General features: G+C 40.1%; 1 protein-coding gene across 1 annotated transcript; it reads left to right on the forward strand.

Annotated features, from left to right (window-relative positions):
• The first annotated feature begins 876 nt into the window (after nucleotides 1-876).
• Nucleotides 877-19467, forward strand: OMA1 (OMA1 zinc metallopeptidase). The gene is made up of 9 exons (XM_009902178.2): nucleotides 877-927; nucleotides 1848-2376; nucleotides 2764-2992; nucleotides 4034-4207; nucleotides 4301-4408; nucleotides 5986-6114; nucleotides 8803-8877; nucleotides 11091-11240; nucleotides 18067-19467. Exons 2-9 carry the CDS (start codon nucleotides 1868-1870, stop codon nucleotides 18277-18279), a joined length of 1587 nt encoding a protein of 528 aa, XP_009900480.2. The 5' UTR covers nucleotides 877-927; nucleotides 1848-1867; the 3' UTR covers nucleotides 18280-19467.
• The last annotated feature ends 1511 nt before the right edge of the window (nucleotides 19468-20978 follow it).

Here is a 20978-nt window from a genome sequence, read left to right on the forward strand (position 1 = left end):
AAAATTGGTAGCAGAAAGACTTTTGAACCAAATCGTTTCAACCTGAATATACAGAAAAGTATTTTTTATATTTACAGTTAAAACATTTTTCTGCACTTTTGACGTTTGCTTGTGTGAATCACACATGGGGTTGGAAGAGACCTTGAAAGATCATCCAGCTCAGCCCCCCTGCCAGAGCACGATCATCTAAGGCAGGTCACGTAGCACAGACTCCACCACCTCTGTGGGCAGCCGGTTCCAGCGCTCTAGCACCCTCAGAGTTAAAGCTTTCCCTTAAGTTTAGATCGAACTTCCCGTAGTCTGAGCCCATTGCCCCTTGTCCTATCACTGGGCACCACTGAGAAGAGACTGATCCCATGCTTTTGGCGGCTGCCCTTTAGATACTGATCAGCATAAAGTCCCCTCTTAGTCTTCTGCAGGCTAAACAGCCCCAGGTCTCTCAGCCTCTCTTTGTCAGAGATGCTCCGGTCCCCTCAGCACCTTTGTAGCCTCTGCTGGAGTCTCTCCAGTAGTTCCCCGTCTCTTTAAACTGGGGAGCAGAACTGGGCACAATACTCCAGATGCGGCCTCACCGGGGCAGAATGAAAGGGAAGAACCTTCATCAATCTGCTTGTCAATCACTTCTTAATGCACCCCAAAACAGCCCTAGCGGCCCCGACTGCTGGCCACGCAGTAACAAAATGGCGGCACAGGGACCGCAGCCGCCCCCTCACGGCACGCGCGGGGCTTGAGGCGCGGGGCGGAGCTTGCGCGAGGGCCGCGGCGGTGGCGGGAGGGGTAGCCGCCGCCGCCGCCTGAGGAGAAGGGCACAGAGCCCGGGCGCCCGCTGGGGCCGCGTTGGACTCTTCCCGCTGTCCGCCGTGGACCGGTATCACGGCGTCTCCGCGTCGGCCTGCTCTGACCCCTCCGCCGCCGCCTCTCGAGGTGGTGAGTAGGGGTGCCTGGTGGAGGAGATCTTTTCCGGAGTACATCACAAGGCGGCCACAGTTGCCTCCTCCAGCCTTAGTGACTCGTCTCTCTCTTTCCTCCTTCCCCCGCCTCCTCACGTCAGCCCCTCTCACGATAGTCATGCCAGCACGGAGGTCGCGACGGGGTTGCTCGCATGAGGGATGCCAGACTCATGTGAGGGTCGGCTGCAGAGGTCCGCAAGGGCTTCTCGGGGCGTCAGGCTGCTGCCCGAAAGGGGACACAAAGAAAAGGCGGACGCGGCTCTTCTTAGAGGGCAGCAATGCCTGCCATAGAGGGGGAGAAGCGGAGTCCGCTGGTAGGGCCAGCGCGGGAAGATGACCGCCGCGGGGCCCTTGAGCGGGGGAGGCCGAGAGCCGTGCCGGGCCCGGCGGGAAGGGGTTTGCGTGCCCCCCCGTCAGGATAGCGACAGGGAGACACAGCGTTTCGCTGTGGAGTTTTGTTTCTAGGCCTGGTGCAGCAGTTATGTACCCTGCGTTCAGCAGCGAACTATTAGCAAAACGCTCAACAGATCCTGGTTTTCCTCAGTGTGTAGGTATGACACTGGTGGCAAGGAGACAATCACCCAAGGGTGATGATAGACACATGCCTTCAATGAGGGACACCTGTAGTTGGTCTGATCTGGTGGTAATAAAAGTGAAAGAGAAAAAAAGAATCATGCTTTTTTTTTTTTTTTTGTGGTTGTTCTCAGTGATAAAGGACAATGGCTTTTTCACATTTGAAAGCACTTTAGTGCCTTAAGACTGCAATAGAATGCAGTGCAGTTGTTGACAAGCAAACACCTGCCACCTCTTTAGATCACACAATGTTTCAAAGCTTTGCACTAGGTCGAGGTGGTTTTCTTAATGCTTCTATGCTATTTCCCCCCGCCTTTGTTTCAGGGTGACCAACCAAAGAAGTTATGAATATCATCTGGGGTCTAAAGTTTCCATGCAGGAACTGTATTTTCTTTCATCTGACTTCTTTCACCAAGCAGGGGAAGTGCAGTAATCTCTACAGATCTCATGCAGGATATAGCCAAACTCAGCCCCCTTTTACACAAGATACATGTCAAAAGCTGCATTTGAGTGGAAGTGCTAGATACTGTGCTTTGACTGGAAGCCCTAACTACTATAAGAACTCCATCAGTAAAGGACAGAGATGTCTTTTGAATGCCTCAAATACAGAAGTGTACAGGAATGCATACCACAGTTGGGGAAGATTTTGCTTTCAGTCTGCTTGGACACAACAGGAGAAGGCCCCATCCTTCCACATCAGTTCTACAGGGCAGCACCCACATCCTTTTTGTGCTTGGAACATTCAGATCATCAGGTGTCTTCACACATCACCGTCATTTCAGGCTGCACCAGTTCCTCTTTTCTGGATTATTATTAAGCCAGCTCAAAAATTGCTTGCAATCATTCTTGGCAGGTAAAATACTATATTGCCTCTTCTCTGACTGTAAGACTTTGTTATGCAAAGATGTATGTGTGAGCTTGTGGAGAATGGTAGTGTATTTGTAGTAGTGGTGTCATTTCAATATCTGCAAAATTCTGAAGGACTGGGGCCTACCTAGATTGATAATTTGCTCAACAAGAAGTTGCTTCCATTTTCAGATGTGTTAAATGTATCTTCTGCTCTTCTTGTTCTCATTTACATGTGCTAGGGACATGAACAAAGACACTAAGGGGGCATTCTTTATTCTCTTGTGGGAGGGGAAAAATGGAGTAGAAGCCAATTGCACTGTAACCTGCCCTAAGGTCTTACATGAGGAGAGACTAAATGATGTCTTAAGTTAACACTGTTTGTATCTTACAGGAGCATAAGAAATTGGTGGAAGGCACTTCCTCCTAATAAACGGGAACTTTTAAAAGAAAGTGCAAGAAAAAATAAGTGGAAGATACTCCTGGGTGTCAGTAGCTTAGGAGTTTTATTTGTCATATTTTATTTTACTCACTTAGAGGAGACACCCATGACTGGGCGTCCTCGACTGTTGGTGTTTGGAAAAGAGCATTTTAGGCAACTGTCACAGATGGAGTATGATATGGTAAGAGTTTCAAAACAAATGCAAAATACTCTAAAACTGTTAATGTCCAGTTAATGAGATGGGCAAACAAACCTTGTGGTACTCTTGCTCAGTTTTGAACTTCATGCACAGAACCCTGCAGGGCACCCCCATCAGTTACCCCCCTCCTCTCATCTTCACCATTTTCAAGAGTTCCTTTTCCATCAGCAAACTGCTCAGGGTAGCTAAAGGGCATATTCCATGTGTGTAGCAAGGTTTCTAACTGTGTTTCTGTAATAAGATATATAGAAATCTGGCAGAGGCAATAAAAGGACAGCTAATAGGTATATGCTGAGATCTGTCTCATTTTCTGTGTTGATTTGAGCATTCTTTGGAACTCGCTCAAGGTCCTTGCTCTTAAACTGTCACTTTGTAAGGTAATACTTCCACTTGCATTCAATTCTATTTGTTCTTTTTAAAATCATTGGATTAGCTCATTTTTCTTTAATTGCTTTCTTTTAAACTGTCCAGCGAACCAATTTCTTCAACTTTGGGTTCTAAAGCTGGTGACACTTGATAATTATATCCAAATGTCCCTGTATTCCTGTCTGACAGAGAATGGGGAATAAGATCAGAAGCAGTACAAGGATCTATTCAAATTAAATCTTTTGTATGAATTTGTCCACTTTACAAATTACAACAGAACTCTGCAGAAAAGCAATAAATTCAGATGGGAATCCCGGAAGGTAAAGAAAGATTTGCCAACTGGTGATGCCAGGCTTAACTGTATATTAAGAAAATGCCAGATACAGGGGGCTGTATGACCAATTTTATGCTACCTTAGTTTTGACATGTTGTTAGTTTTCTGCTTTTTCAGTTTGTTAAGTGTTGTGGGTCTGAAAACCTGAATTGCAATATATTAGCTCAGATTATATGAAAGAAAGATGTATTAAAAGCTAGATTCAAGTAAGTTGTGTGTAGCCACTAAATTAGTTTAGCAAATAATAATTTACTGTGTTTGTGCTTCATGGCAATCAATAATTTATTTATTTGGTTATTTTATTATTTTATTTTTTTTTTTAGTGGATGGAAGAATTCCAAAGTAAAATGTTACCTGAGACAGATGCACGCTATCGGGTGGTGGAGACAGTTTTGGGGCACTTATCTGAAAGCAATAAGGACATCCCACGGATCTCAGCCCTCCAGTGGGTTATCCATGTGGTAGATGAACCAGATATAAATGCTTTTGTGCTTCCAGTAAGTTGAACCCAGTACAGAAATCATTAGTAATGTTGAAACAGCATTTTATTTGTGTCATATACTTAATTTTTACTCTCTCTTTGTTCCTAGAATGGTCAGGTGTTTGTTTTCACGGGATTGCTTGATGCAGTTTCTGATGTTCACCAGCTGTCTTTCATTCTGGGACATGAAATAGCTCACGCTGTGCTGGAGCATGCAGTAAGCATTTGAAGAAAGCTGTCTACAATTCTTTAATTCTAATTAAGATTTTTCCTGTTGCTACCAACCAAAGTTTGAGTGTAACCCTTAAGAAGAACTGACTTTGAAATGGGAGTGCTCTGCTACAGTATTACTCATGTTCTCAATAACTGTTGGAAGTCCTGTAATAGTCAGTGTTAGTTAAATCTGCCAGGGCTTTTTTCATAGCTGTACAGATGGATTATGACTCGCTATTAGCAGTCATTTGGAATGTGGTCTGCAGGTGTCTCTCCTCCTGGAGTGCACACAGAAGGAGCTAGAGACACTCAGCAACTCAGTTTGCTACTACTACACTTGTTAGTATCTACAGAAGTGGATATACTTTAATAAATTACTCTAAAATAGATCATATTTTTATTATAGTAGCACACCAGCATTGGAATGCCACATTTAGGAATGCCTGGAACTTGGATTTGTGTTTACAGAGGATTGCTTTCACAGACTTGATTTTTTTGATATCTTTACATGGATGTGTTGAAATTGGTAGTTCTTCAGCATTTTAACAGAATGGGTGTATTAATTTTGTTGCACTTTGTAGTTGCAACCATGGGGAAAAAAAAAAAAAGGAGGGTGGTGTAGAAATACAGCTTATAATGATCTAGATTGAGATGATTAACTAGCAAGTGCTTCTTTGCCTCCAAACTGTGAACCCCATCTGGGAATGGGAGATACATTGTAAAGGCAGTGGAAATACAGGAGAGTTGTTTTACTGCATGTTGCATGATTTTGGATGGGCAGCAGTTCATATCATGGTTTCTTGGGCTCTGTTGAGCCAACTAATCTGTTAAATTTCTAAACAAAAATAAAAAGCATCTCTAATAGTATAAAAGAATTTATCTTGTTTGTGTTGAACCTGTCACCCAACAGACATAGGGAAACATTGTATGATCTGGCTTCGAAGTGCTCAGGTGAATTGGTTTCGTGTCAGACAGAGCTCTGAAAAACGAAAGCATGGCAGTTTGTTTCTCCAAGATCTCTCAGTTTCTGAAATTAAGTGGGTGCAACAGAAAAGAAAAATTAATATATTATGCCTAGAGTCCCCTCGTCCCATTAATGATCCTGTCTAAGTAATATCTATCTTTTCTCAATTTAGAACAGAATAGAATTAACCAGGTTGGAAAAGACCTTTGAGATTGAGTCCAACCTATCATCCAACACTATCTAATCAACTGAACTGTAGGTCTTTCTATAGATTTTTTTCATCCCAACTGAGATTTTTCATGGCCTTTTCACTAAAGAACTCTCTGCATTCTGCTGTTGTCTTAGCTCAAGCTTCGGATCTCTCAATAGCCAAAACGTATTTGTTCCAGCTGTATTTATGCAGTTGGTGTGGATGCTAGACTGAAAGTACATTGGATCCAACCGGACTTTTTTTGTGCCAGCAGAGGAGCTTGTGCTTGCCCTCTTCCTGTGGCTGCATAGGAAACAAAACAAAGAAAAAAATCCAAGTGATTTTTTTAAAGTCTTTCTAAATTCTGTTACTTTGTAAAGAAATGTCCAGCAGGAGGAAATTCAAAATGGGCAATTTCTGTTTGCAGGCAGAGAAAGCCAGCCTGGTTCACTTCTTGGATTTTCTGTCGCTCATCTTCCTCACTCTGATTTGGGCCATCTGTCCTCGTGATAGTCTGGCAGTTGTTGGCCAGTGGATTCAGAGCAAGCTGAAGGAGGTGAGAGTGATGTTTTATGTTATCCTTCTTGAGTTCCATGGGAAAACATGGGTTGTCTTTGGGAGATAGTGCCATTAAATGGTATGTTTGGGGGAAAAGGTAAGAGAAGTACTATCAGCAAAAATCAGCGTTTAAGTTTTTGAATGAAATATGGTTTTGTTATTCTCCATCTGCTTTAGTTGATCTGGATTTTCATTTGTTATCTTGAAGAACTTTAGATCTCCTTAAATGTCTGGATTTAGCTGGGCATGCTCTGATAATCTGCCTGTCAATTAAGCTAGATAATTGTTGTGTATGTTGAAATGCCGTGTTTTTATTTTGAGTAGTTCTTACAACATTTCTAAACCAAATAAAGTATATGGACGACTTCTTTAAATACATTGTTAGTAGTAGGAATGGTCTCCAAGATCAGAAAATTGAGAATCTAACCACTTCTATAATAAAACTTACTGAGATAATTCTTTCAGACAGCATATATTCTAGTAAAGTAAAATTCAGAGGCTTTGTTGTGCCAGTTTTCTAAAGCAGTCTAATTCACTGTCTCCTGACAGTTAAGAATCCTTTTTTTTAAAGTGGGTTTTTTAAAGAAGAAATTTGCTTACATCATAAAACTTGAATCTGAATTTAAGCAAAAGAACTCTTTGCTTTCTTTGACTTTCCTTGATGCTTTTTCTGAGATTTCCCCTGGTTCCTCCAAACCATGAAATTAAACATAAGCAATCTGTTTTGGTAGTTCTTATGCTAATGTGTGGATTCTGAACATAAATTATCTCTAAAGAGCTTGGATATTTGTACAAGTAGCTAAGAAACCAATACATTGATGAATGCTAGCCAGCATTTTGAAGAGCTGAATTTGGAAAAAACAAAGTGTGAATCAATCCTGAGACTGCTCATAATTTAGACAGCAAGATTTAACTCCCTGTCAGCATCTTTTCTCCTCTTCTAGGCTTATTGCAACTGGTATTTTGGCATCATGGATTGGAGTTGTGCTGTAGAGTGAAAATGCAGTCCTATGTCCTGTAGAAAAGATCTATCATAGCGTTAGCATACAGTAATGTCCTGGTTTGAAACGCTGATCAAACTCTTCAGTAACATTAGGCATATCCACATGCTATGCAGAATAAAGTGATTAATACTGGCAAAGCTTTCATCCCATGTACAAAAGGCACTGAGACAAATTTTTGTTTCTGTTAGTCCCCCAGTGTTGCTTTCCTCCATTCAGTGCTTGCCTATTGTGCTTACATGAAAATTAATCTTTCTGCACAATTTCTCGTCCCAGGATGTTCCTTTTTCTCTTGTTCCCTAACTATATATATTTACTTAATTTTTTTTTTTAGTTTTAGCATTGCACTCTTTGAAAGGGTTATGTAAACCATATTGCAGTACTTGCTCCTGTTTCAGTTTTCTTTTGCGTCCTTAGAGGCTTAACTTTTTAATCTGCTCACCACTGTTTATTTTTTATTATTGGTTATAAGCAGTTTCCAGTGACCCTCTGTAGGCCTTTTAGCACGTTAGTGCCAGTTCTGCCTTTTTTTCTGCAAAGCTAGGAGTTCTGCTTGCCTTAAGAAATTAAGTTCTCTTCTGGAACTCATTTGTGGTGGTTCTTTGGCTGTGTGTTTCTGAGCTGAAACATGTTGGCTTTGCTTTTTATAAGGGAACTAGCGCTTTATTCTTGGAATAGCACAAAGCATGCCTCATGAGTTTCCTGTCCTGCACACTACTATGTACCTCCTTACGGTGCTAGATCACTGCACACTAGATACAGTTCTTAATATTCCCTTTCACGTCCACCTCACACCATGAACTTTTAGTGTCATGTGGAAACTGATGATTTTGGATAGTCAGCTTTTCTGGAACTTCATTTTCTTCAACATAACACTAGCAGCTGTGAGAATTGATTTGAAAAATCAAATCTGTCCTATGTCCAATTTCTGACAAGGATTTTAGATCAGAGTTTGAAAAAAATAAAAATCTTAAATTTTTCATTCCAGCACATTCACAAAAGATTCTTTTAAATAATTCATTTTCAGTAGCAGAAAAGTGGTGTTGTATGTTAGATGCCTCGAGACTCTTTTAAGTGTCCACTTCTGAGGCATTGTTGGCTAGAAGCACACTGAAGGAGAGCTCAAGTTTTTTTAAGAGATTCAGACTATCTTATGGGTTTAATTTTAGATCCAGAGACAAAATACATAGAATTCTTAAACATGTCAGGGGGATGTTTTAAGTCTCTTTTATGTTAATTAAATATTGATAACAATCAGAACATAACAATCTGGAACCCTGCTTGGTTATAAGCATTATCTGGCATAAGAATTGCTATGTGGAATGACATCAGAGTCGTCTTAGGCTTATGTTTGTTGCTACACCAGAAATCTTTATGTGAATAAAAACGAAGTAAACAAATTCTAGTTTAAAGTTGGCAGTGACTCTTTAGTTGCTACAAAATGCTGTGGGAATAGCTGCTGAGAGGGACCATGGAAATACGTATAAGTTGAATTAATTTCCACCAAATACAGGGTCAATTAATTACATATAATGGAATTAAAGGTTACACTAAGAAAACTTGGTACTGATCTCATGCAATGTGGACATGGATAAACATAGTTTGTTATGAGGTTAGAAAAGTAGCTACAGTGTTGTAGTTTTGTATCCATTGAAACTCATGAGTTTTGATGTGCTTCCTTGCAGTTTGTGTTTGCCAGACCATACAGCAGAATATTGGAAGTTGAAGCTGATAAAGTGGGACTTGAGCTTGCAGCAAAGGTGACTACAACTCATTTCTTTCATTAGAAATTTACCAGTTTTCTATTTTCCATTTATATCAAGGAGTTTTGTAGTGTGTGTGTGGGTTCCAAAATTGTTTAAGATCAAGTAGTGGGCAATGAAACACTTTGTGGGGAATTGCAAAGTCATCCTGTCTGAATTAGTAAAATGGAAGTTTGTGAAGTTGTGCATCACTAACCGCACAGTCTACTTTCTATGTAGTTTACTACTATTAGAGGAAGAAAAAGCTATATGTTTATAAAGAGAACGCCCATTAGTGAGCATCCATAAGCAGAGTATATTGAATTGTATGTAAAGATAGAAATTACCCTTGAGATTTTTGTTTCACTGTAAGAAGTTCTGAGGAATCCCCTTACTATATTGCAGTGTACCTAGAATATTCTGATCTATATCATCCTCAACAACTCAGAAAAACTGAAGGATTTGTTGATGTTGTGGTTAAGTTTTAAGTTTTCTTTGCTGATAATTGCAATGTATGTCAATATTCTTTTAGTATTTAAAGATTTTATCTAATTGCAGGAATAAAAGTAAAGCAGCTTTGCTAAAGTCAGACAAAAATTTGGTCAGAAACTACTTAGCTTTTTTTTTTTTTCCCCATAATTTAAGTCCCTGTGGATTTTAAATCTAAATTAGAAAAACTAAAACATTTTAATTGCTGGCTATGTGTAATAGAGCTGGAGTGTTAGATAAAAATGAGAGCAGCACCATCTAGTGTTAATATTTCATAAGGAAAATTTCTTTCTCTTAATAGTTATTAATATTTCTTCAAGGGAGAGTTTTTAAAAGTAACTGTTTGTGGAACTGAAAATGAATTTGTAGTTTGAAGTCATTTAAGGGAATAATGCAATCCATGTGAAAAAAAATAACCATTGTGTGGGTGCTCACTGCTTTGTAATCCTCAAACATAGGATCATATCAGGGAGGAACAAGCAAAGTGACATCTCAACATTTCCCAGCTTCTGCATATAATCTTTCAATTAAGATAATTGTAACAAATAAATTCAAAGGTTAGGCCATCGTTTCTGTGTTCCTAGGAGAGTAAAAAATAAGTAATTTTCTTACCTTCTGATCACTCTTCTCTCTTTCTCTTAAACAAATGGAAATTATGGTAAGAAATCTTGTTCTGATTTTTTCCTCTCCAGTTAAATTCAAGTAAAGGAGTCTGTTGGTGATATACAAATGCCATTTTTGAATGGCACTTTTATATTTAACCATAGAACTCATATATACTTGGGTAGAGAGAGATACAGGCGTCCTATGGTTACGTGTATTCTTGGATGGAGAGAGATGAGAGTCCTAGTTCTGCAGAATTACTGTTTTAACCCATTATGGATTACACATCAGCCTTGAAAAAGGCAGAGTAATCACTTACAGAAAAGCCTTTGCAGTTCATTTTTAGAGATATTTGGGTATGAATTATCATCACTTTATATTTCTGACTCTAAATTTCTTCCTGTAAATTTGCTTAAATCTGTGGAGACAATTAATCTGTTCTGCTTCTGCACTGTCTAGCAAATGGAACTTAGAATAAGCAGCTGAGCCTTTAAAGAAATGCCAGAAATTGTGGGTCTGGTGGTGTTCTGAATTGCTTAATTCAAGTGTAGACTTTTTAAGATAAGTGGAATTACAGAGATATTAAAGGATTAAATCCAGTATTTATCTGGGTTAGCTTTTTACTGTGTTTACACAGAATCACAGAATGTTAGGGGTTGGAAGGGATCTCATAAGATCATCCAGTCCAACCCTCCTGCCAAAGCAGGATCACCTAGGGCAGGTCACGCAGGAATGCATCCAGGTGGGTTTTGAATGTCTTCAGAAAAGGAGACTCTACAACCTCTCTGGGCAGCCTGTTCCAGGACTCTGGCATCCTCAAAGTGAAAAGGTTTTCCCTTCTTTTCTCATGGAACCTACTCTGCTCCAGCTTGCACCCACTGCCCCTCGTACTATCACTGGACATCCCTGGGCAGAGCCTGGCTCTGTCCTCTCAACACTGCCCTTCACATCTTGGTAAAAATGAATGAGGGCATGCCTCAGGCTCCTCTTAAAGCAGCCTTTTCCTGTTAGATGTGCCATCTAAACATGCTTTGGAAGGTGCAAATTGAAGATGTCATTTGTAACTCAGTATCTGTTGGAATGTGTGTTTATATTGCTTCAAAAATACAGTGGTGTCTGCATTTCCTTTTTGCCGACAGGCCTGTGTGGATGTACGAGCAAGCAGCGTGTTTTGGCAACAGATGGAGTTAGCCAGAAGCATCCAAGGGGAGCCCAAGTTACCAGAGTGGCTTTCCACACACCCCTCTCATGAAAACAGAGCTGAGCACTTAGACCGGCTTATCCCAGAGGTGAGCAGTGTTGGAGAAAGTGTGTCTTAGGAATTGTGTCTGTGTCTCAGGAATTGTCTGTTAGGAAGGCTGCCTAGTTCGGTATTGATTCACCAGCTACTTTGGTATTGATTCACAGCCCAGTCTTTTAGCATCGTGCTTATCTTTCTCTTTAGCCTTACAGGATTTTCCTGTTACAAAGCTCTCCACCTTAAAGGTTTTAGTAAGTGAGGAAAAGTTAAGAACCCACAGGTAAAAAGTAATTATAGTCTAGAGATGTTTTCTGATTGAAGTACAGTATTCTTGCTTTTGCATGGCCTTCCTGGTATAGATGTGAGAGTGTCACAGATCCCATCCTTTTTGGAAGCCAGGTTTTTTTTAAGCCGGATCTCTAAACTGTCTTGACTTTTCTTGCTTTGGTAGCCAGCCCTAGGCTGTCAAATAATGTTCTGTCATACCCTGTCTCTTACTGATGTGGGATGGAGTACACCTCACATAATCCTGCCTCAGATGAATGTCGGATCTCCAGTAAAAGATTCCTTAATAGCCCTGGTTACGATAGGTCTCTGTAGGCTTTGTATTGTGCTTTTTTTCATCACATCAGAGAGCAAATTTTACCCCATTCCAAGGAACCTGAGCTAATCCATGCAATTACCCATCAATTTGCAGTCTTCTCTTTGTTCAGATGTCTTCTTAGAAGAATGCCAAGTGGATGATAGCTGCTTAGGGATTTTGCTGTAGCTTAAGGACAGAGAATTGTCCCAACTTTAGTTATCTTTGTTTGTTTACTGTTTCTTTAAATATAGAGGTTTTGAGCACAGAACAATAGTGTAGATTGTTCCTTGCCTGGTTTTTTTCTTTTCAAAATCTAGTGTTAAAGCACTTCACAAGACCACTTTTTCAGCAAGCTAGACTGTTTGGAATTTCCCTTTCTCATAACCAACTGGCAATTTCTTTTTTCTTTTTTTTTTTTTTAAACTCTCAGTCACTTGAAGTCTTTCTCAATTCCAAATTGTACAGACAGCTGAAGATATATTGGCAGAGGGAGTACTAAATGTTGAGGTGGTTGCATGAATCCTTTGATGAGAATGAATGCAGTAAGCATTCTAGATGACAGCATAAATCAGAGTCAGTGTTTGGGATAGGAGGTTGGAGACTGGCTAGACTGAACATTTTAAATGAATACACACAAATCCTGTACTTTGTGGAAACAGGTTGTGAGACTATTTTGATGGATTTTTCTAATGCATTAGAGCACCTGAACGGAAAATAATACTTGTTGTGGGGCCTTAGTTTTCAGTTAGATTGAACATAAACGACTCAGGATTTTCATACAGTTGACTGGCTTATGAGGTGGTAATAAAATCAATTTTTTTTTCTACCCCATGACTGAGCAAACAAATAACTGAGCAACTGTGTAGAACTGGCAGTCAAGTTATTTCTGTCTTAGCACTTGTAATTTAGCAGGTGGAGTAATCTTCATCTTTTTTACAGCTACTCTCATTTCCAAGAGCAGTGGAAGCTAGATTCTTCCAAAGAGATAATTGAGGAGGAGATACTTTCATTTGCCTTTTACTTTAAACATTCTTTGGATGAGAAAGAGCAGCTGAAGGCTTCCTGCCCTGAACAGAAGTTCACTACATAAATGAGGTTAATTCTATAAAAGTGGAGTCAAAATGAAAGAAGGGAGGCAAAGGTTGTTGGAGGCTTCTTTTCTGAAGCATTTACCCCTTCATCTGAGAGCTGCCTTCTTGAAGGTGGATCTCTGGCATTTAAAGGGAATCCCAGGGCTTTGTTGTTGTTCAATATCAGCACCTTTTTATTCCATTGTTCAGATATTTAAAGCCTTTTAGAACAGGATGTTTACCATAGATTAGTCGCCATTAGATACTTAGAGCCCAGGGGGCAAACCAGATTTGGAGAAGGGCCTTTTTATCTCTGTGTGAAGAAATTCTATTTCTTAAGACTCGGTATCAGATCCATTGTGAGCATTGTTGCGTGCCATATGCTGATGGCTTTGAAGCTGAAATGACTGAGGACAATACAACTTCTATTATTAGGCCAGCTCCTGTGGCTGGGCAAAGTAGAGAAGTTTTTGGACTGCTCAGGCTATACAGATATTGCTTTATAGAATTCTGAGCAGTAAGATGTGATCACAAAGGGAGAAGTTTGTCTTCAGGTAATGAAATTGCATGTCTCAATGAGATGGCTTAACAGTCTCAGGAAATGTGAATTAAAGCAGGAATATCACAGGGATTCTCTTTTCACATAATTAAAAGCCAGGGAGCAAGTCAAGTGCGTTTTAAAGACCTTGCATCTGGTTTACGGAACAAGTTGGAAACTCCAGCCAAGCTGAGGAATTAGTAAACAAAAGAGCTATAAGTGATGCTGCTCTGGAAGGGAAATAAAGAAAATTAAAAAGATTTACCCTGTTTTTAAAGGGTTTCCCATTCAGATTGGGATAGATTTGGATTGTAAACTAGGAAAACAGAATATGCTGCTAAATACGAAATGGAAATCGGCTAGAACTCCTATGTGGAAGGCAGTGAGATGCTCAGTGAAAGCCTGTGCATTTCTTCTCAGGAAAAACAAATCTTAGAAGAGTTTTGTAGTAGTAGCAGGAAGGATGCTTCCCACTGTGCTGGAGAGAAAAAGTGTGGAAGTGTAGTGCCAGAGAGAAGCTACAGGACCTTCTAGTTCCTCTCTGAACCTTTCATTTCTGATGGGCTGGCTACAGTCTGTCTTCCTGTTTCCTAGTGTGCTGTTTGACTACAGCACTATATCAGCTGAAGCCTCAGCTCTACTGAATAAAGCAGAAGGTTATCTACTGAGCTTTCCTTGTGGCACAAATTCATCTTGATGTGACATATGCTTTTTTGGTCATCATGGTGTTGGCTCAGATCCCATTTCTGATTCAGTGTAACTCCTGCTTCCCATTCCTTTTGGAAGTGCCTTGTTGAGATCTTTTGATTCAAGAGTAACAGGAAGCTGGGATGTCTCACTTGTACTGCTTCTCTTTTGTTTGCCAGGTCAATTAATTTGTGCAAAAAAAAAGTTAATAAATTTACTTTGGCAGGACTTGCCCTTGTCAAATCCACATTGAGCTTTTATTGTTTTTACAATAGTTTTTACTTATTCCTCAGTCTGCTGCCTTTGGGGTATTTAATATACATTTATTACTTCCTTTTCAAAACCAGGTTTGGATATTTGATCTTTGCTTATGGTCTGAAGATTACTTCAGAGATTTCTAGGAGTAGAATATATTAATTAAGGCCTATCAACGTGAAAATTTCAATAAAAATAAGAATAAAAATGACTGACCTATCCTTCCCATAAAGTTTTTCAATATTTTGTCACCATTTTTCTTTTCTATTGCAGTTATATTGATGTTGGTTTAATTCTCCGTCAAATAACAAAATCTCTCCATTCTTTCAATCATCTTTTTGACCAGTGCTTCATTTGTAGTGCCTGCTGGTGTCCCTGTGCCTGCTCTTTGTAATTTATTTTGGAAGTCAGTGCTTATTTTTGTAATTATTTAAATGTTTGGGGTTTTTTTTTCCTCCCTCCATGCTTGTGCTGTTTCTTAACTTTTCATCAGAACTGCGAGGTCAGAGCATAAGTCAGGCCTGCTGAGGTAATCACAGTTAATACACAAGAGACTACAACCCTTGGCCTGGTTTGAGGACCAGCACATGATGTGGCTTTTATACTGAGAGATCTGACAGCCAAGAGGTAGAGTGCACTTCAAAGGGGGACTGTAAGGGGTGGAGATGCAGCAGTTAGCCTGGTTCTTGTGACAGTGGTGAAGGATTAATACTGAGAGCTGCAAATTGCTTCTTACCATATTTGTCTCTGCTGGTAGGCTTCATATGAAAACAAGAGGATGAGGCAGACGTCCCAACTCTTACACATTCCTCCTGTCCCAACATGTTGGAGAAGGTGACTACAGGTGTACTGATAAGAAAACCAGCTTCATTTACAAACAGTAGTTTTGATACTGTTTGAGATCCTCTGAAGCAGTAACCATGCAGATGATTTTTACTCTTGAGCAGCAGTATTTTCTCTCTGAAGGTTAGCTTGAAAAGAGCAGCATTTATGTACTTTCACTTCCCAGGTGAATCTAGGTGCTCCCTCTAGTTTAGTTAATCTTGCCTGAGATTTGTCAATCTTCTTTATTGAGAATGCTCTTCAGTAAAAACAACCAATGAACTGTTCAATAGGCATGTGCCTCATTAATGCATTTACTTGTCTTCTTACCCAAATTGTCAAAAAAGAATGAGTGGATTTGAAGCTGCTCGTGATTTTGGAGGCACAGTCTGACCACATTGGGCTGTACTTTCAGGAAAAACAAAATTGTATGCTACTTAGCCTGTCCCTGGCATCTTAATGATGTTACAAAGCTACTGACACAGAACAAAATGGCATCAGTCAAGTGAGCCAGAGGAAAGACCACTTTCTGACTAGGGTTGCCTCTTGCATGGCCGTCACAAACGTATATACAAAAGCTCCTTTCACCAGAGTGTGTAGACATAGCTGTCTTGCACAGTGAGATGAGATGTCAGCATAGCTTTCCATTCTCGTAACTGTAGCCTTCTCAACTGCCTGTGAGTTGATGGTGCTGAATAGATGCCTTCTACCCCCTTGGACAGCTTTACAGCTCGCGAGAACTCAGCAACATAACAGGGTAAAAATGTTAACTCTGAAGTATTGTGTTTTACCTTTGCTGTTGTCACTTCAGTATTTTAGACAAGTGAAACTGTGGAAACAGGCCAGGCACCACATAGCCACAAAAAACAGAGATATAAACCTGCTAAATTAGTTTAAAAGAGGATTACATTGCCCTTTCCAGAATACAGCCTAAATCTTTATATTTTCATTTGCCTTGAATAATGCTGCTTGACGTTAATGCAGTCTTGCAGCAGCTTATGTTCTGGAAAGGAACAAGAGAAACTCTTGGTTGTCATAAACGTCAGTTTAGAAATTAATTGGTCACTGAAGCAGAAGAATGTTCAGCAGTACAGTTACATTTGGTGACTACATGGACAATCACAGAGTAGAAAACAAATACTGAAAGCTTTATTCATGTTTTTTTCAAGTTAGACAAGAGGAATATTTGCATGCCTAATCCAGACTTGTGTATCCAGTAATTGGAATGTTACATTTCATCAAGAAACAGCTGGGTAAACTCAATGCTGTGTTACTGGAATGTGTCTTTTTCCAAAACCAGTTGTTAAATTTAAATTCTGGTTGTTTCTAATCATTTACAGCAAACTCTTCATCAGTTTGCTCGAGTAAAGTTAGGGACAAAATATGTTTTGCTGCCTCCTTTTACAAAGGAATGAATTAAGAAGCTCTGCTGTTCCATGTTAAAAAGTGCTGTAGTAAGATGTTTCTAGTGTCTCCTGTGGAAGATAACCAAAGCATTTCAAAGTGATGGGCAAATACTTATGCATAGGTGTACTAGAATATTGAATTCGATATTTCAGTTGAGGTTAGTGTATATAAAACAGGTTAAAAATTCCTGCTCTGTTTTTCAATTGCAGTGCTAGCACAGCTGTGGAAATGGTGTTACTTTTTTCCTCTTCTATCCATCTAGAAGAGATGTATCACCCAAGGCTTTCAGCTGAGAGTTCCTAGTACTGATCAGAGGGCACCTGGCTGCAGTTTAGGACAGGTCTGATGTGAAGTATCAGGCTGGTTTTTGACTTGGTGCTTTCTCGGTGTTTCATCTGGCAAATCTTGAAAAGAGAAATTAAATAAATAAATACTTCTCAGTAGAGATGTAGAACCCTCTGCATTTCTGAATCTATTTTGCTATATGATACATGGGATCTTACTTGTGAGGAGAGTCCTTGGGTACTAGCTAGTGTGTACAACCACTAGCAAAATACTGCATCAGACTTAGTTGTATGGTATGCATTGTGAGCTCTGAAATGAGCTGCCTCTTTGTGTGGACTAGTTAAGGTAGTTCAGTTTTGTTCACATGAACTCCAACTTCACATCCATTCTAACACCTGACTTCATGCAGTTTCATATCAATTTCTCTGCAGTGCCTTTGAGATGTGAGATTAATCCATCGTCATGTGTTTCTCAGATTGCCCACAGGACAGGATGATCTAGGGCAAGAGTGCCTCTGCTAATGGATTTTGATTCTTTGGGAAGTTCTTTGGTTCCTCCATGCCTCTACTTTGTAATCTGCAGAATGGAAACAATAGCACTCAGTGAGCAGGAGTAACTGAAAGTTTGGTCTCAGTGCTAATCTCTATCTAGATAAACATTTATATTCTAGAGACATTATTTTCTCAGAATGCTTGAAAGTTGTATATTCCAGTCCTTCATTATGGACCTTAACTATACTGATCACCCTTCTGACTCTCTGTTCCAAACAATAAATGTCTGTTATGTTACTGGAGATTTTTCCCTCCTTTCAAACCAGGCTTCTTCATATAGTTACTTTACCGGAACATACCTGATCAGGTAAATTATTCACAGCCCTTTTTTTCTTACATATGAATATAAATTAAAAGGCAGAAGGTACTGATATGGACAACTATCACTTGATTGTGATACTTTTAAAGTATCCGTTCTTTGAGAGACTGAGATTTTAGGGTGTTTTGGTTTGTTTGTTTGGGTTTTTTTTCCTCCCTCTTGTCTTAGCTACACTGCCACATTTCTGCTCAGGAATTCTTGGTTTCCGTTGGAAAGTTGTTCAGTAACAACTCAGTTTTGTACCCACTAAGCTTTGTGTGCAGATGCAGACCTTGCAGGGAAGCCCCATCACTGACTGAAACCTTTTTCTGCTTTTCTTGTTTAAATGAGCTTCATTTGTTTTCCTATGTATTCACAGGCTCTTAAAATAAGAGAGAGCTGCAACTGCCCATCTCTTTCTGGACCAGATCCTCGCCTCGTTTTCAAACGTAACATACAATATCTTCTGGAATTGTCCAAAGACCAAGAAACCTCAAATTCTACAAAGCAAGAGCTCTCAAAACCAAAACCGGATTTTCCTCAAAAAATGGAAAATATGCCAGTAACTTTTGCAGTTAAACCTACAAACTAGTGATAACAGTTTTCACTTTTTATGAAACTGGTGGGTCTTGAAAGTCTGTCTTACACAGATTTGCCTTTGAACCATAAAGAACATGTAAGCCACTCATTCTCTTGTTTCTTTCATGTGATCTCTCAAAGCAATAAGGAACCATGCCCACACAAGAAGAGCAGTGTGTTGGAGCAGCAAATTTCTTATTCATCAAGAGTTACTAAAATAAATCACTTCTCAGGGGAAGGATAATCTCATACAATCCAGTCACATAGTGTAATTTTCAGCTTTATCAGGCTGACTTTAATCAGAAGACTGGGGAGCCAGAAGCATCCCTAAAGCAGAGCAAAAAGTACAGTTTTCCTCACTTAAGTTGTCTGGCTTATCTTGCTGTAACTTGGGTTAGATCTACTCAGCTTCATTTGAGAAATAGTGAGGAGAGCTTCCTTACCTCCTGCTCCACATATAGTATGTTTAAAAATACTAAGCTAGTATGTGGTAATAGCCTACGGGCTAGATACATCCCCCTCTTAATTAGGTGGATTTACTGCTGGGATTTTTCTTGTTTCTGAGGCATTTTAGAATATGGATTGATTCAACATTTTTCTTCAAAGCAACCTGAAAGGGTTGTACAAAGTTCAATTTAAAAAAGCAGTTAAATAATTTTCAAGGAACTCTTTCTTCTGAAGGAAAGGCTGTACAGGAACCATGAGTTTGTAGCACCAGGATGCTTTGCAAGGATGGCTGCTGCCTTTTTTAAATGATCAGGTTGCCTCATCAGAGGGCAGTTTCACATCAGTGACATTGATTTGGATGTATCCATTTGGATAGAAGTGACTGCTGATGTGCAAATACATTGTATAGCAGACAAATACCACAAGGGTTCTTGACTGCACAGCTTTTGCAGCTGTACCTTATCCTAAAAGGTGACTCCTCTTCAGGAAATTGGTATCTAATGCTGAGTATTCCTACCCTCAAATCTCCCTGAAGCCACTCATTATACAGCATGGAGAGCAGTTTTCTCAAGATAGGTAAAGCTCTGCTTTCATCATGGGCTAGCCAGTGTAGCCAGCAGATTAATCTTTATTTGCACATGTGAATTATCCTTGCTTTGCAGTTGATGAAAATATCAAAATGGTGATATTGCAGGAAGATTTACAAAGGAGTTAATTAAAACAAACAGGGAAATCCCATTCTTTTATCTCTTAAGATGTACTTGCTATTAAGTTGTCATAATTCTTAATTAAAATCAGAATGCAAATTTTTAAAAAGGAAAAAAAATAATCTCCTCAGTGCTGCCAGTGAATATAGTTGGGGGAAAAAAAGAATGTGAAACAAGTAATTCCTTTCCTGACTTCAGTCAATGGACCAGGGTCCTGTGAGGAACACCAGCAATAACCTGCCTTGTGTCTACTCAGAGGTAAGTTGATGTATCTCTAATGTTGATGATTCTGGACCTGAATACATAGGTCTAGATTGGCTGCATATTGCTTACAAGCTGTTTTTAAAATTTCTGCTCAGTACTGCTGGCAAGAGGCAGAAGGTCCAGCCTGACCATTATTCATCCATCTATTTTTATTCTTAGTGACAGGAGGTTTTGTAACAAACGTTCAGTGATGTTTTGAAGCATTTGGACATTGTCATCCCAAGGAAGACAGAAAAATACACCATTTAGATTTCCCTCTGGACCTTACAGGTTACACTGCAGCACCAGGACCCCAGTGCTACTGCCTCCCCCTCTCCTCCAGTGTCAAAGCTTGTTTAGTTATCTGGGGCTCCTGCTTGACGTGCAGCATAATGCTTGTCTCTGTTAGGACTGAGGAGAACATCAAGAGTTTTTAGAGCATTCAATACAAAGTTGAAACTACACAAGTTTCATGTTTCTGCTGTCTTAAGGGGTTTAAGTATGGCAGTGGAAAGCTGGAGATACAAGTTTGTAAGTTCACTGAAGGAGATTTTTAATTTGTATGCAAATGCTTTTGTAACCATGATCATGTTGATGGGAGAGAAAAGGTTTGGAGGGAGAGAGAACAGCTGGCTTTAGACCAAGTTTTTAAAGTGTACTGGTCTAATAAACCAGCTCTCTCCTTTCAAACCTTACATTATGCATACACACAGAAATGATACCACCAGTGCCACCTCCATGAGGTTCAGCAAGTCAAAGTGCAAGATCCTGCATCTGGGTTGGCCAATCCCAGACACAAATTCAGGCTGCGTGCAGTGTGGGTTGAGAATAGCTCTGAAGAAAGAGGCTTAGGTGTATTGATGGAGGAGCAACTCACCATGAGCTGGCAGTGCCTTTGTGCAGTTCAGAAGGCAGCCATGTGTTGGGCTGCATCAAGAGGAGTGTGGCCAGCAGGACAAGAGAGGGGATTCTGTCCCTTTGGTCTGCTCTGCTGAGACCCCACCTTGAATACTGTGTCCTGTTCTGGTGTCCCCAGCATAAGGATGACACAGAGCTGTTGGAGTGAGTCCAGAGGAGGGCCACAAAAATGATCCAAGGGCTGGAGCACCTCTGCTATGAGCGTAGGCTAAGGGAGCTGGGGTTGTTCTGCCTGGACAAGAGTCCAGGGGGACCTTAGCTGCATTCCAATACCTGAAAAGATCCTACAGGAAGATTGGGAAGGGACTTTCCATAAGGGTGTCTAGGACTAGGAAAAAGGGGAATGGTTTGAAGCTGAGGGAGAGTAGGTTTAGACTGGATGTTAGGATGAAGTTCT

This window comes from Dryobates pubescens, chromosome 11 (genome assembly GCF_014839835.1).
Source record: "Dryobates pubescens isolate bDryPub1 chromosome 11, bDryPub1.pri, whole genome shotgun sequence".
Taxonomy (NCBI): Eukaryota; Metazoa; Chordata; class Aves; order Piciformes; family Picidae; genus Dryobates; species Dryobates pubescens.